Source organism: Balaenoptera musculus, chromosome 5, assembly GCF_009873245.2.
Source record: "Balaenoptera musculus isolate JJ_BM4_2016_0621 chromosome 5, mBalMus1.pri.v3, whole genome shotgun sequence".
Taxonomy (NCBI): domain Eukaryota; kingdom Metazoa; phylum Chordata; class Mammalia; order Artiodactyla; family Balaenopteridae; genus Balaenoptera; species Balaenoptera musculus.
The window spans coordinates 130,321,657-130,339,278 of NC_045789.1; the positions used below are offsets into that span (position 1 = coordinate 130,321,657).

General features: G+C 38.6%; 1 protein-coding gene across 2 annotated transcripts in view; it reads left to right on the plus strand.

Annotated features, from left to right (window-relative positions):
- Positions 1 to 689: 689 nt before the first annotated feature.
- Positions 690 to 17,622, plus strand: part of PCDH10 (protocadherin 10) — a 39,420-nt gene continuing 22,487 nt past the window's right edge. For both annotated transcript variants that reach the window (XM_036852025.1, XM_036852024.1), the window contains exons 1-4: positions 690 to 3,407; positions 5,007 to 5,065; positions 5,624 to 5,730; positions 13,479 to 13,784. In XM_036852025.1, the coding sequence (XP_036707920.1) occupies positions 777 to 3,407; positions 5,007 to 5,065; positions 5,624 to 5,730; positions 13,479 to 13,784 (3,103 nt within the window). In that variant the 5' untranslated portion in view covers positions 690 to 776. The remainder of the gene's footprint in view (positions 3,408 to 5,006; positions 5,066 to 5,623; positions 5,731 to 13,478; positions 13,785 to 17,622) is intronic.

Here is a 17,622-nt window from a genome sequence, read left to right on the forward strand (position 1 = left end):
GTTAGAGGGAAGAAGAGGCTTGGGAAGGAAACAGCAAAAAAGAAACTGCTCATCACACAGAGAGGCAAACGACGGTGGAGATGAGGACAGAGAGAGACAAGACTATGAAAGCCAAAAAATACAAATAGAGCGAAAGAGGAAAAAATGCCAAGAAGAACATCCATCCGGAGAAATGAAGAGAATGAAAGTTTTATGCTGCAGAACCGTTCTATGCTTTTTCGGCACAAAATTCTCTCGCTGTTTTTAAGCTCTTTTGCATTTGCCAGCCGTTGACATTAAGAGGCATGTTCAGCGGTGCCAACAGCATCTCCTCTTCCTTCTCCTCTTCCTCTTCATCTTCCTCCTCCTCCTTTTCCTCCTCCTCCTTCTCCCATCAGCAAGAAGACAAACCGAGGACAGTCTTGAAATATCGAAATTTCCTCCTTGGGCTTAGCCAGCACCGCGTTGCGCCAAGACTGTCGGAATAAAGGACGCTGGCTATTGTATTCGTTTATTAATTGGTCGGTGGGAAGATTACAGATGAGGAAAGGGGACGCCTGTCACCCTTCCTGCGCTAAGATTGAAAAATTAGGCTGAACTGGGGGAAACCCTAAAATGAAGCAAAAGGAATTAGATTTTTAAGGACAGAAAGCCACAAGACACCCACCCCCCCCCCCCACACACACAGCGCACTTTTATTTGTATTTTTTATTTGGGATTTTTTTTTTTTCGTGGTGGCTGGGGAGGTGTTTGGGTGGCTGGCTGGCTGCGGGAAGCTGCTTCCTTTCCCTTTGGAGATGATTGTGCTATTATTCTTCGCCTTGCTCTGGATGGTGGAAGGAGTCTTTTCCCAGCTTCACTACACGGTGCAGGAGGAGCAGGAACATGGCACTTTCGTGGGGAATATCGCTGAAGATCTGGGCTTAGACATTACAAAACTTTCGGCTCGCGGGTTTCAAACGGCGCCCAACTCTCGGACCCCTTACTTGGACCTCAACCTGGAGACCGGGGTGTTGTACGTGAATGAGAAGATTGACCGCGAGCAAATCTGCAAGCAGAGCCCCTCCTGCGTCCTGCACCTGGAGGTCTTCCTGGAAAACCCCCTGGAGCTGTTCCGGGTGGAGATCGAGGTGTTGGACATCAATGACAACCCCCCCTCCTTCCCGGAGCCGGACCTGACCGTGGAGATCTCTGAGAGCGCCACGCCGGGCACCCGCTTCCCCTTGGAGAGCGCATTCGACCCAGACGTGGGCACCAACTCCTTGCGCGACTACGAGATCACCCCCAACAGCTACTTCTCCCTGGACGTGCAGACCCAGGGGGATGGCAACCGATTCGCCGAGCTGGTGCTGGAGAAGCCGCTGGACCGAGAGCAGCAAGCGGTGCACCGCTACGTGCTGACCGCGGTGGACGGGGGAGGAGGAGGGGGAGGAGGAGAAGGCGGAGGGGGCGGCGCGGGAGGGGGCCTGCTCCCCCAGCAGCAGCGCACCGGCACGGCCCTACTCACCATCCGAGTGCTGGACTCCAACGACAATGTGCCCGCCTTCGACCAACCCGTCTACACTGTGTCCCTCCCAGAGAACTCGCCGCCGGGCACGCTCGTGATCCAGCTTAACGCCACAGACCCAGATGAGGGCCAGAATGGCGAGGTCGTGTACTCCTTCAGCAGCCACATTTCGCCCCGGGCGCGGGAGCTCTTCGGACTCTCTCCTCGCACTGGCCGACTGGAGGTGAGCGGCGAGCTGGACTACGAAGAGAGCCCGGTGTACCAAGTGTACGTGCAAGCCAAGGACCTGGGCCCCAACGCCGTGCCCGCGCACTGCAAGGTGATAGTGAGAGTGCTGGATGCCAACGACAACGCGCCGGAGATCAGCTTCAGCACCGTGAAGGAGGCGGTGAGCGAGGGCGCGGCGCCCGGCACGGTGGTGGCCTTGTTCAGCGTGACCGACCGCGACTCAGAGGAGAATGGGCAGGTGCAGTGCGAGCTGCTGGGGGACGTGCCGTTCCGCCTCAAGTCTTCCTTCAAAAACTACTATACCATCGTGACCGAGGCCCCTCTGGACCGAGAGGCGGGGGACTCCTACACCCTGACCGTGGTGGCTCGGGACCGGGGCGAGCCTGCGCTCTCCACCAGTAAGTCGATCCAGGTGCAAGTGTCCGATGTGAACGACAACGCACCACGATTCAGCCAGCCGGTCTACGACGTGTATGTGACCGAAAACAATGTGCCGGGCGCCTACATCTACGCGGTGAGCGCCACAGACCGTGACGAGGGCGCCAACGCCCAGCTAGCCTACTCTATCCTCGAGTGCCAGATCCAGGGCATGAGCGTCTTCACTTACGTGTCCATCAACTCCGAGAACGGCTACTTGTACGCCCTGCGCTCCTTCGACTACGAGCAGCTCAAGGACTTCAGCTTCCAGGTGGAAGCCCGGGACGCCGGCAGCCCCCAGGCGCTGGCTGGCAACGCCACCGTCAACATCCTCATCGTGGATCAGAACGACAACGCCCCTGCCATAGTGGCGCCCCTTCCGGGGCGCAACGGGACTCCGGCGCGCGAGGTGCTGCCCCGCTCGGCGGAGCCCGGTTACCTGCTGACCCGCGTAGCCGCGGTGGACGCGGACGACGGCGAGAACGCCCGGCTCACCTACAGCATTGTGCGGGGTAACGAAATGAACCTCTTCCGCATGGACTGGCGCACCGGGGAGCTCCGCACGGCGCGCCGGGTGCCGGCCAAGCGCGACCCCCAGCGGCCTTACGAGCTGGTGATCGAGGTGCGCGACCACGGGCAACCTCCCCTGTCCTCCACCGCCACCCTGGTGGTGCAGCTGGTGGATGGCGCTGTCGAGCCCCAGGGCGGGGGCGGGGGCGGGGGCGGGGGGTCAGGGGAGCACCAGCGCCCCAGCCGCTCCGGCGGCGGGGAGACCTCGCTGGACCTCACCCTCATCCTCATCATCGCGCTGGGCTCGGTGTCCTTCATCTTCCTGCTGGCCATGATCGTGCTTGCCGTGCGTTGCCAAAAAGAGAAGAAGCTCAACATCTACACGTGTCTGGCCAGCGACTGCTGCCTCTGCTGCTGCTGCTGCAGCGGTGGCGGCTCGACCTGCTGCGGCCGCCAAGCCCGGGCGCGCAAGAAGAAACTCAGCAAGTCGGACATCATGCTGGTGCAAAGCTCCAACGTACCCAGTAACCCGGCCCAAGTGCCGGTGGAGGAGTCCGGGAGCTTTGGCTCCCATCACCACAACCAGAATTACTGCTACCAGGTCTGCCTGACCCCCGAGTCCGCCAAGACCGACCTGATGTTCCTTAAACCCTGCAGCCCTTCGCGGAGTACGGACACTGAGCACAACCCTTGCGGGGCCATCGTCACCGGCTACACAGACCAGCAGCCCGACATCATCTCCAACGGAAGCATTTTGTCCAACGAGGTAAGGCTGAAGCGCCAGGACCACCATCTCTCATCTCCTCCATCTGAAAGCCTCCTCTAGCCCGGCCCTTGTATCTCTGGTGCACTGTGTATTTATTTTTAGGATATTAGCTCACTTGTATCTTTGTGGAGGCAGGAATGGGGAGTCACCTCTCCCACCCTTTCGTGTGTAACTTAAACTTCGTGTTGTCCCTAATTTTCTCGCTCCACCCCTCCACGTTTATTTTCATTCCCCTCCTTTGGTGCTTTGCCACCTTGGACCTTCCCTCTTCCCTCAGGCATCTTTCCTTTAAAATCCTAACCCCCCCTCTCAGTCTTTTCCCTTCTTAGAAATCTGGGGGTAAAGGGGAAAGTGGGCGGGGGGAGAGGAAAATGCGGTGGAGGGACCTTCTGGCGCTGGCAAAGGTTTTATTTTTCTCTTTGCATTTGTCCCAGGCGTTAATAAAGTTCATTGTTTTGCTTTGTTTATCGATGCTTTCAGTCGCGTGTAAAAGTAAGCTATAGATTGTTTAACTTTGCACAGTTGTCTAAACTCGAATGCATGTTTTAGTGAATGAGTTATCAGATCTTTGTCCTTTGAACTCGGGTTGCAAAAAAGCCTTCAGTTCTGCTCTAAACAGCATTTACAGACGCTCTTGAAGCCGAACGCCCACACAGTGTGAATTTGAATGAAGTTGCTTTGGCACAAACCCCTGTAAGAGTAAAGTTACGAAAGGCTTAAACAATTGTTGTCTTGAGTATATCTTTTAGGTAATAATTACCTTCTTGCCACCGTTTTGGATAAATCACTGCTGTTGGCTTTCTTCATCCAAGAATTTGGCTTGTCAATTCCGATTTCTTTTTATAAGATGGAGAAGTAGTGAAGTCGAAAGGAGGGAGGGAGGGGGAGAACGGAGTTGATTTCTGTAAAAGAAAGTTTGGACCGGAAAAGGCGTGTGGGTGCTGGAGGCGGGGAGGAGAATGCAGGGGGTGTTTGCAGGGGGAAAGGAATTAGGGCCAGGAGGGAAGGGAGGATTATGAACTCCTTTCTTGGCAGGTTATTTCATTTATTTTGAGTCTTAGATATTATTAATTGACTTTCATGAGTATTTGTACAGCTCATTTGTATCTTAAGCACATTTTGAAAATAAACAACAAAATAATTCCATAAAATATCCAAACTTTTTGCTTATTGAGCGTGCTGTTTTTCTTGTGTCAACCGGTATGCACCTAAACACTTTTTTAGGCCACTGAAAAAGAAAGACTGCAGCATATATAACTAGGTTGACCCTATTGGAGACAATAGTTTATGAGCCCCAGCTATGAGGTCATTTGCATTCTCTCCTTAAAACACACACACACACACACACACACACACACTTAAAATTGGCCTTTTATCTCTGCATTTTTTTTAACCTTTACTGAAAATCTAGATTGATGTGTCTCTGCATATCTTCTTGCCTTTACCCAGCAATCACTAGTCTGAGGTTTTAGGGCAGCTTAGAAATTCATAAAAATGTACACAATTACTTAAGCTAGAATTAGTTCCTAACTTCAAAAGCAGACTGTTAGTTAAACCCTTAGCATTCAAATGCTCTTGATTTATTTATTTTTTTTCTAGACTAAACACCAGCGAGCAGAGCTCAGCTATCTAGTTGACAGACCTCGCCGAGTTAACAGGTATGGACTCCTTTTTTTTTTCCTAGCTTGGTGTATGGACAAATTACTACCTACTAAAAGTAGGAATTAGATATATTATTCAATATCAAAATAGAAAATGATAAAGTATTTCCAATTAGGGCAGGACATAAATACTGATTACGTTAGGTTTCCTAGACAATAAACTTTAAAAATATTGGTGTGTTTCACTTACATACAACCACTAAGTATACTTGAATATTTTGTCAGTTTACACTCCTACACTGCTTCTGATAATCTTCCTAGCCATTCCAGGTATATACATATATATATCTTCTATGAAAATGATATAAACATATGCTTAGTTCCAATCACAGAATAATGGCTCAACTTTACATGCCTTAAGGGCTCCAACTAACTGCTAATGTTTAATTTTAGAGAGTTAGGCTTAAGGTTATGAAAACTAGCTTTTAGCAGAAATAAAGCCACCTGAGAGCTCTAGGCATCTGCAGCACCATCAGTGACCATGTGGTGGCAGAAGAATGTTTTCTGTGTTTCTTCACCTTTTTTATTCTAATATTCACATTTTTGTACTTCTAGTTCTGCATTCCAGGAAGCCGACATAGTAAGCTCTAAGGACAGTGGCCATGGAGACAGTGAACAGGGAGATAGTGATCACGATGCCACCAACCGCGGCCAGTCAGCTGGTAAGTGTGATCAAAGGGCAATGCTGACTTTTATAGTGTTTTTCAAAAATCAATCCTGAAAGGATGATGTTTAGGTAATTTTTAGTGTTAGTAAATCTACAGAAGAATGGTGCCATCCTATGTCGACAATTGTATACTCGAAGAGGATTGTAATATTTAATGTTCCTTCAGAGAATGAAAGTTAGAAATTCATTGTGGAATATGTTAGACTATGAAACCTTTCTTTTTTTATGTAATGTTCTTTCCTGGAATTATATTGCATACAAAAGCCATAGATTTCTCACCGGGTCCAGTCCTCAGTCTTCAGTCAATTACGATATTATTAGACTTGCTTACGGATGAGGTAACTGAAGATGAATGAAGTTGGTTGACCTGCACAAGTTCACAAGAGGATGAGTGGATGATCGGGGACCAGAATCCAAATTTCTCCATTTCCAGAGCAATGCATTTTACATGTCAACGAATATTGAATGAGAGAAGGAATGGTGATTAAAATCATGAATAGGTTGAAAGCAGGATTTCCAGTCCCGGGTTCTTAGGCTTCAGGACTCTAGTTAACATTTGATAATGTGTATTTTCTGAAGCATCCTAGGTTTCCTCATATTTTCAATGGATCCATGTTCAAAAGTTGAACTCTAGGTATATTTGTATGCGGGCTTAATGGTATTCACGGATGGGGGTTGCAATGTGATATGTATTTTTTACTTTGTTTTTCTTTATCTTACTTTACTTTTTCTATATAAATTTACCCTTTAAGTTTTATAGGATCCTGATAACTCTAATTACTAATAATTAAAGAAAACACTTAAAAGAAATAAAATATGTACCTTAAAATAATGAAAACAATTTCACAAGGTTTGGGTTTTCTTTCCACTTAATTTGCATTTCAACTATGAAGGGGGCATGTGGATTTTGTTTTGTTTTGTTTTTCTTTTTCAATTGAGTTTTGTGTTTATCCGACACATAAAGAAAGGCAAAGGCAAGCTAACTTTTGTAACTTCTAAAATGCCCATCATTGGACTGTCTCGAGGTCCAACTTCATTCACTTGAGCTTTGAGCTTTATTTTGGTTAGTGATTAAGTGCAGGGTGATAGGGTTCTCATTTTCAAGGTACCATTGATCCTCGAGAGCACCCATTCCTTAACACGCTCCCTGGGCCTCTGAACGGTGCTGAGGCAGTGTGTCAAAGGGCAGTATCAGCCCCACGGTCGCCTGGCAGCAGTGGTGGCCGCAAGCCTCTCACTTGGCTTATGTGTGCCGTGTCTGAGGCTGCCTTAGCCTTGGGAAACGCAGGCAGGAGGAGGGGAAAGAAAGGCTGCTCAAGGGTCTCTTTATATTGCTGCAAGTCATTAATATGCAGACCTAATGAGACTTGAGAACTGCCAAGAATCCCCGGAGGTCCCTGCCCCTTGCGGGCCTTCACGCTAAGTGAACAGAGCATCTATTTAGTGTCTGGGAACCTGACAACAAACCAGATCTTGCCAGAAGTTTATATTTGAGTACAAAGTCCCTTTCATTTTTGGCCTATATATGACATATGATTTATTGTTATCTTTTAGAAGGTATATGTTTAGAATTGCTCATTCCTATTCCTTTTTCAGAGTTTCTAATTTAACAGTCCGCCTTTTAAAACTTTTGAAACAAAATGTTTAATATTAAAAAAAAAAGAAGAGTATCCACTGCTGCATGTTTCCTTGGGTGCGTTTTATTCCTTTCCCACTCCCCCCTACTTTGTTTTTTTAGTTTTTTGGGGTTTTTTCTGTAGCACTCCAATCTCAATGAACATTTCAATTAGTTTAGTCCCCTCAGACATAATGAGCCACAATAACCTAACCGAAGAAAGAGAAATGAATAAACATCTGCAAAAAGTGTTCAATTTGGAACATGGATGGGAATATTCTTATCAGTGCGCCTTCCCACTAGCTCTTTTATTTCACAGGCGCTCAATGTTGCCATTTTGGTAATGTTTCTTTTAAATTATTTGAGATGTCAAAACATTAAAAGGAAATTTTAAATGCTAAATTGTATTTGGAAAACATATTTAAAAGCAGGCAGTTTTTCTTATCAAAATGGCAAATTCTTTTTTCTATCTTTAAGTTCTTAAACATGTAAAAGTATTACAGAATTAACAATCTACTTCATTAGGAGTTATAAAGCTGCCACCACATGCTGGGCACAATGATAGCTGTTTTCGAATTGTAATAACACACTCATATTTAGAAGTAATTATACCTCTGTGTGCTGAATTTAAGTCAGATTTAATATGTCTAATTTTATTGTAAAAATGATTTTGAAGTGTTTACCTTGTAAAGTATAAAACGCTAAATGAAGAGACTTAAGATGCATATACTTAATGACTTTTTCCTCTCCATTCTTTGTTGTGTACTATAAACTTTACACCAAGTAGCTACAGTATTTCCAAAAAGTTAAGCCTATTTCAGGTAAATAAGTACATCTGCTTTATTTCCTTCTAAAACCAGGTATTGATGATCTTCCAATTTTGTAATATTTAGAGAATATTCTTCATAGCACATATATTTCCAGGTTTAGAATATGAAAAACTTTTGTGCTAATAAGCAGATCCCACTGAGCTAGGTTATAAAGGGGGAAAGTTAGACTATCAGGGAAAAACAGCACTGAAAAGAAATAGATTCTGAATTCTTTAGTTTGTACCTCATTTCATATTACATTATATACACTGTTTAGCTTAGTGCTTCACCTGTTTAAACTTCCTAAGTTTTTATTTATTCCCACTTTCTTTTTCTATGTTAACATTAGCTTGTATTTATTTATTTGGATATTCCTTCTATTTATTCTTCTATGAATAGTTTTCCTTTTTGTTCTTTCTCCTCCCTCCCCCCCTTGCTTTTCTCCTTTCTAAGCCATTTGCAGTCACCAATCTTGTTCATAGAAGGGCTTTAAACACGGAGGCAGCTGCACAGAGAATCACATAAGCTTTTTCAGTTTTCCACTGCACCTGGCTCCATGTGTGAAATTCTTCGGCTTGACCACTGCTCTGTGGCACTTACTTTCTATAGCCTTGTCAAGGTGCTTTCCGTTTTTTTCAGTGCACTATTGATGTATTGGTTAGATATGGCAGAAGTCCAAGGAGATGTGGTAAACGCTTACATAAACCATCCCAAGGGGAGAAACTGATTAATCACAGCTTAAATAGCAAAAAAAAAAAAAAAAGATAAAAAAACAATAAAATGAACTTAAAACCAATATATTTTCAATTTTATAATACCATTAGATTAAACGATAGAATTTTTGTCTAATTTAAATACTGATACAACATTTTTAGTTGTATATTCTTAAACAGTTTAATATTATTGGAGGTAGATCTAAGGCAATCTATTTAATTGTGGGAAATTTTTTTCCATTTATTAAATACTTACAACGTGCATACTAGGATTAATTATTAATTTATTTTTAATACTTGTGCCTTCTTAAAATATGTATTGAAGAAGAAAACCCTAATAAATGATGATTCAGTTAATGTTACTTGTTATATTTACCTGAAAATTTTCAAGTTTCTCTTCTTGTAAATTTTCCTTTTAGTTATAAGGGAACTTAGCTTCTAAATGTGTCAATTTCTTAACTAATTATCATGAGATTTATACATGACACATGGTCAAAACTTGGCTATAAATTTAAAAAATTAAGTGATTCGTATTATTGGTATATTCATACTAGTAGATAAAAGTATATCATGAAATGCATTAAGCCACTGCACTACTACTACAATGTCAATAAGAGAATTCTTGGTTTATCATAAAACACAAATTTCCCTTTCCTGACTCCAATAAGAATTTAGATACTGGCAATTAGTTTCTGGCTTTATAAATACAGTAAATTCATACCATTGCCTGCATAAGCAAAAACTTTCTGTTAAGGTTTCTGGTGAAAATGTGAGCTACAACTTGATAATGAGGAGACATTTACAATTGGAAAAAATGTAAGACAAATGTTAAGAGAAAACGGACAAAAATATGAACATTTTGAAAGATAAGTAAGGAGAAAATTTTGATGTGCATGTTTTGAATTTTTTCATGGGTGAATTATGTTGTTAAATCTCTGCTCTCAAACCAAATTTTCCTAAAAATTATAGCAATTTTTATGGTTAGAGTTAATATCTCTAATTGCTCCAGTGTTAAATAATTAAAGGAAGACTCGAAATTTCCTCCAAAAATTGAGTGTTGATTTTTTAAATTATTTATCATATTTGGAAAAAAACCCACATTTTTTCTGAAGGCTTGGTACATGAGAGAAGTGCACATGTAATTTTATAGTATTACATTCATCAGAAAACAGCACAAATTGAATACAAATACATTTTTGGAATCAGTTTGTTCTCAGTGGTAATATCACTGCCTCTGACTGTACGGGATCAAGTTACTTGCCAGTTAAAAAAGATGTATTTTAAAATTTGTCTGAATATATCTTTGCATAACAGGCAGTCTATCACTTCAGCTGTCATGCCTTGTAGAACAGACATTTCTGAGAAGTGGAAAAAAATAAATAACTAGGATAAGAAATTGTAAATAAAATATGTATGTTGAAATGTTTCTTAGGAATTACCAAAACTCAGGCTCGGCCTGTATTTGTCTGCTATACAAATCCCACAGGTTCTAAGTAAGGGCATTTGAACAAGAAGAAAAAAAAAAAAAAGTTAAACTTATTTTCTCTTGGGACTTCAATTTGAGCTGTTAAAAAATTCCGAAAACAATGTGAAAGGTACACATTTTTAAATGTCCCATGTACTGAAATAACTGGCATTCCTGTCCTTTGTGCAGTCATTTATCACCACAAAACTTAAATATGCCTCTGCTTATCTGGTCATTAAAATAATATATTTAATGGGATTCATGATATATGAAAAAAGATACAATAATTTTAAAATAATTTTAGTCAATGGCTCCCTAAGCTGAGGACCAGTAAATGGGCAAGACATATTTGGTTCTCAAACTATGTATCTAAGACAATGAAAAAATACCATTTTCAGCGAATGTTTCTAAAACTTATTTGAAATTTATTGTGTACTATTTATATGATTTTAAAAAATTGTTTCTGTGTCTGATATTTTCCTCATGAGAAATTAGTACACTTGTTTTATCAGTAAAACTGGTGAAACATCTACATGCAGAATGTGTGCCATATTCCCTTTCCCTGTAGTAATATAAAGCTGTGTTATCAACTATGGGGATCCCACTTTAAAAGGAGTAGCTCATAAATTTATTAAGAACATTATTTACAAGTGTTGTTCCCCTTTCAGGCAAGTAACAGTGTTCTTCCAACAGAAAACTTTATCATATTCCTCACTTTTCTTGTTATGCACATGGTATGTTTTGTTGTACAGGTTCTCAATTCATGAGGACTTTACTTCATCACCTAAGGGAATTTTAACCAGCCTCTAATAAGTCAAAGAGGCAGAAAAACATACACTTCGAGAGAAGAAAATGGGCACAATTGAATATAAACTACCCATAAAACAAATTCTACTAAAAGTACCCTCTAACATAGGCAAACATCTTAATGATAATGCTGAGAGACTAGATTATTAAAATTTTTCTCTGTGATTATCATTTTCAAAATTATATGAATACTTGGGTACAGTGCTCAAACAGATGTGAAAGATTGTTAATGGTCTCATGAGGTATATTTGCAAGGGTTTGATCAGTTATGTGATGAAAAACTGTATTAATATCAAATTTTGCATTAGTACCCATCTTTATCAGGATCCAATAAAACAAGTCTATCTTAAAATTTGAATCTTTTTCATCAGCTTCAAATTTAATGACATGAATTTATTTTTAAAATATATAATTGCTCATAATTTACTATTAATGGTAGTTCCACCTATCAAAAAGGCCTTTTATTCCTTATCACACTATAAATAGGGAGCATTTAGAGTACAGTGCCTCAGAAAGAGAGCTCTCTGGTTCTATAGCTTCTACCTAGCTCGTATGTCAGTGTGCATCAGGGATATTCTCCTTCCCTTCCTCTTTTTTTTTTTTTTTTTTTTTTTATGTACCTATCTCCTCACAGGAATAGGAAAACTGAACTTCCATGGTGTCTAGAGAAAAATTGACATGTTTTACATGCTGTTCTTAGTCTGATTCCTTATCTCGGCTTCAGCTCATGTTTACATTCCTCAACAGTTCACTGATCAGTAATTTACTTCCAGGCTTACGTATCAATTATCAATGGAATGTTAGAATTGAAGTCAGACTTAGCATTATACATAGTTTAATTTAAAATTAAAAGTCATTAGAAAGTGAGATTAATATATGATAAGAAGCTTGGTGTTATTTCTTAAAACATAATATATGTAATTAACTGTTCTTAACTCCAAAATACTTGAGGATAATCTGGAGGGTTAATAATTGTGAAAAATTGATTTCTTTATATTATATAGAGAGCTGTTAAAATATACACACAAAGTAAATTAGTACTAGTAGAATACCGTTAGGAATTTGCAAACTAAAACTTGCTCAAGAGCTCAAATCACTCATAACATTTAAAGAAAAAAAAATCAAGTGTGTTCATGACATAAATATTACTCTGTTGGCCAAAAAAATAATCCCTAGTTTTTCCACACCAGGCATTTCATGCATTTGAGAGTTTCTGACGTTCAGACTAATCACACTTTTGTTATTTCAAATTGATCCTGTTTTTAACCATATTTAATAAATGCGTTGCTCTGTTTAGAAACACGTTAAAATGCGATTTTGTTTATGTACTTATTTTTTGACCTACTGCTAGTTATCAAAATGAATAACAAATAGTATTCTATAGTGCCCCCAAATCGTTATGTTTTCTTAAGAAAGTGAGTGAGCTTTCTTGAGTCATAAATAACGTGTTTAATATTCTTGTCAATCTATGGGAGACAATGAAACTTGAAGATGTCATTTGAAATCTGGGTATTCTATCTAGGATTAGTAAGCAAACAGTTCTGTGTTGTCTAGGACAAGTGTTTTCCAATATAGAACAAGTAATAAAGTATTTGTCAATAGCATCTGCAGCTGACTCACATTGCACTTGTTACCTTGGTTTCACTAATTACAGTCATTTGTTCTGGGCTTGTCTAAGGTGGTAAATGATAAGTGGTTTGTAGTAATATGGACTATGAGAGTGTCACTGAAAAATAACTTTTAGGAAGTCATTTTCTAGGAACCTAAGAAAGCATGCTCTTGGCCGCTCACGAAATCTTATTTTATTCTTGTTATTTACTGATGTATCAGTATGTATGCCATGTTTCTGTTGAATTTCACTTTTTATTTCATGTCCAGATTTTGTAATCTAAATGTCATCACTAGTACTTCCCATATTTCTTCCATTTTTGTCTGTAAGAAAAAAAATATCAGATGACTTAACGTCATTATAGATTATGGATAACGAAGGCTTTCGACCGGTTTTTTCTCTGTTATGAACTTCACGAGAGATTTTCAAAAATATTCATTCTCACTATTTTCTAGTTATTTAAATAATCTAGAGCCAACATTTCCCCCCCCCCCCGATATCCTGAGTAGTTTAGAAACATCTATCTGAGAGGCCTCTTTGCCAAGAGTCTTACCCTTTATAAAATAATGTAAAGCGATTTTTGGCTCCTGTCAGGTTAAAACAAGAAAAATTTGTTAAGATACCTTCACCCATTACTCTTTATGCTGCCTGTAACTTTTCACTTCTAAGTAGCTGGTCATGTTGGTGAAGGCTCCCTCCGTAGCTTCTGTGTTTTCTGCTCACAGGTATGGATCTCTTCTCCAACTGCACCGAGGAATGTAAAGCCCTGGGCCACTCAGATCGGTGCTGGATGCCTTCATTTGTCCCTTCTGATGGACGCCAGGCTGCTGATTATCGTAGCAATCTGCATGTTCCTGGCATGGACTCCGTTCCAGACACCGAAGTGTTTGAAACTCCAGAAGCCCAGCCTGGGGTGGAGAGGTCCTTCTCCACCTTCGGCAAAGAGAAGGCCCTTCACAGCACCCTGGAGAGGAAGGAGCTGGATGGACTGCTGTCTAATACACGAGCGCCTTACAAACCACCATATTTGAGTAAGTATTCCGTAAAAGGCTGTAGCAAAGTATTCCCTTTCAGGAAATAAAGTTCAACATGCCATTCTTCTTAGTAAAAATAGAGTTCAGGTTGTTTTCAGAAACAAGGATAAAAGTGACTCTTGGATGCAGACAGCACTTTACAATAGAAAAATGGATATACTTAACAAGAAGACAAATTCCTGGGTTAGGACATGGTTGTTGGCAGCAATCAAAGATAATTTTTGATGTTGTTGAAAACATTTTTCAAATGATCTTCCTATTTCCTTTGAATACTGCTCACCTGCTGACTTGATTTCCATGTGTTTTGAAGGGCTTAATTAAGGTGGAAAACCATCTCTTCACAGTTAAGTCACCGAGAGATCTCGTTTTCTTATTGATTACCAGCATTATCACTTAATCATCCTTTTCCCACAATGACATTAAACACGTTAGGCTAAATTCAGAAATCACTGCAGCCATCAGTTTGATCATTCTACGTGATTTAGTAATATGTTGGCATGGATACACGTTGCTTATCAGAATCAGAGGAACTACATGATGAAAGCATATCAACACAGCAATATTATTCATTTATTAAAAATAGTAGGTTCTTCTAACATTGAGACATTGATAATTGTAGTCAGCTCTTTCGATATTGGGGCCATAGTCTCGAAGTGGATAATTTTATACAACCACTCTGAAAAACAAAAATGCTTTGAGATTCTTTAGTATAGATTTATTAAAGTAGCCTAAAATCAAATTTTAATAAATAAGGACTATGATTCAGTCTTTGCCCCTCAAACTAAATTCTGGATTTAGAATTTTATTCATTCTTTCTGGATTTAAAGTTTTACTTATTATCAAAAACCAAGCTTTTCCAAATTTTACACAACATATTCTCACTGGTGTTTCACTTAAAGTAAGATTATACATTATAGAAGTACATTATCAATAATTTCAAGGTAAAAATTCAAAGGGCATATGATTCAGAGTAATTCAAATTTGTATTTCTAAATAAATACAAATATTTCCTGTTAGCATATATTAACTGGTAAATCTACATCAAATATAGTGAAAAATCAGTTCAACCTCTTTAACTCTTAGTGAGTACCAACCTTGATGAAATTTCACTTACATTATAGAACTGAAATTTTGAACATCTACAAGTGTCTTTTCTCTACTGACTAGTTTTTCTTTTTAATTTTAAGAATCATGGTAACAATTTTTGTTGATAAAAATATTGATGCTACATATATTTTAACACAAATTTCTCTACTTTTTAAGAATCTAGTATTTCACTTAGATCCCTGATTTCAGGGATTATAAAATATGTTGTCAGATATATGTGCTGCTAGAAATCAAAGAATGCATCTATTATTTTACCAAGAAAATTAAGATTTGTTTGCATATTATTCCAGATGTGTATTATAATTAATTAATTTTGAATAACAATTTCCGTCTTCTGTTTTAGCCAGCTCAGCTCATACTGCTCAAAATTTAGGGTTTGGGATAAAGTGTGGCCGGGATGAAAAAGAAGCAGAAAAATAGCTATTTTGTTGTTTTTATTTATACTCTCCTCAGTTCTTCATATAACTTTAATCATGTCTGACTTTTTTTTTAACTTCTAGTGTTTAATGTCATCTTAGTCTCACACAGTTATCTTTAAAATTACTTCCTAGCTCTAATTTAATAGGCATAGTCAATTTTATGGTTAATCTAACTGTATAAGCTAAACCAAAACCCTCCATTCCTGACAATTTTGCCCCCCAAATTCACATGGTGGTAGTTGTTAATACGTGTATCATTTATCATCAGGAATGGAAATATTCTCATCCTCTAAATTGAAAAGCACGTCCCTTATGTAATTAAAGAAGCTAAAAATTAGCACTAATTACCTTTATTTAAAATCAGAATGTTTAAATAATTATTGAGGAAGCAGTTTTTCTTTTGCTAAACATGCATTTTGTTTTTTAATGAACATAATGCACATTTTGATGTTAAGAAAAGTAACTGTATATTTAGTTATTTTTGTAAAGCCCTAAAAAAAGCCTAATGAGGCTACCACTGTCATTTATAAAATGATGACAGAGAAATGGTGATACGCTTAATAATACAAATGAGATCATTGTCTACACCCAAGAACTTTCCATTTCTACACCTCTGATTGCTAAAGTTAAAATTAAAAATTGTAAGAAAACAACTTTTACGCAAAAGTGCGTGTATGCACGTTAAAAACAATGTACTTTGTGTTTCTAAAAAAATACCTATATACAATTATATTTCTTCTTTTTTTAATATATAAGAAAAGATCCATGAAGAGTATACACAATGCATTTAATGAAATGGAACTTATTTTTTTAATCAGGAGAAATTTTCAGCATATCTCTTAAACCTTGTCTCATTAGTCATGAGCTCTTTACAAGCATGCCTCCTCTTATTTTTGTCATAATGTTGTATATTGCTAATACTCTGATAAGGACCAAAGGGATACACTGAAAGATGGAGGAAATAAATTTAAACATGTAGGATATGGTCATATAGTCAAAATATAGTGTTTAGATTTATCTTAAAATGTTAATAAATTTTAGCTTAGCTTTAACTTTAATTTTTATTAAAGTAATAAAAAATATGAAAATACTTTAAGTCGTAATAAAAATCAATAATTGTTTTCAACACTTATTAAAATGAAATAAAAATATTCTCTGGAGTTTAAAAATAGTTATATTTTTCATTCAGGATTCAAGAATTTCTTTAAAATTACTGACATGTTATTTTAAATTACTGAGTCTTTCAACTGACACAGTAAGTTATACATAAAACATCTAGATAGTCTGAAAAAATAAAGATCATAAAAATATTTCAAGTTCAGGAATATAACTGGTAAAAGTTATAGCATTAATGTAATTTAGAAAAGCCCAAAAGTTAAAACAACATGTTTAATATTATTTTTGTAATCATTCTTGCTTATGATTTTGGCTTCACATTTTGAACATTATCTCTTCAGATTTTTTGTCTGGAAACAAGCATATCTTTCAGTTTAAATCAGCCTAAACAATACAGTACTAAAGGTATGAGGATTTGCTATTTGGAAACCTGTTGATTTCTTGTCAAAAACTTAGTCATTCCCTAAGAATTGAAGACAATCATAAGATAAATGGCCAATGAAATTTCATCTAAAATGTATGTGTGAAATCTTTCTTTCATTTGCTTAAAGGGTCATACAATAATAAATTATATTGAATAAAGTGAAAAAAACCTACATGGGCATCATGATTTTTAAATCCTAAATCCATGAAATTTTCTACAATCATAGGACTGTAGGAAACCATCCATTGAAAAGTGTTACAATTAATTCTGCTTTCATAGCATACAACATTTAGACTAGTCCAGGTGTGTCAAAAAATCAGCTATCTCCTGACCTAACTTTGTTTTTGCCTACTTTTGAGCCCTTTTGAAATTTCAACCCAACTCATACATATCATAACGTAAGAAAAGATGTCAGAACTTTGAAACATTGCATTTAAAATGCTGCTGACACTTTAGACAGACTTCTTGTCAGTAACCCTCATTTTAGGAACATTCTTTTTGGCATCTATATTATTTCTACCTAACACTTCAAGTTTTTACTTGTTTGAAATCGTAGAGTGTGTTTTGTTGAGTCACACCTCTTCCAATTCCTTCATTATCTTAGTCGGCCCTCTAAGTTTTCATAATTTGTTGAAGTCAAGATAGTATAGGAGCATATACAGTATTCAAAATAAAATGACTTTTCTTACTGGTACAGATTACACTCATACTTATGTACCCCTGTGTAGTGTTTTCTCTGGAATTTGTACATTCCTCTAACGTCATAAGC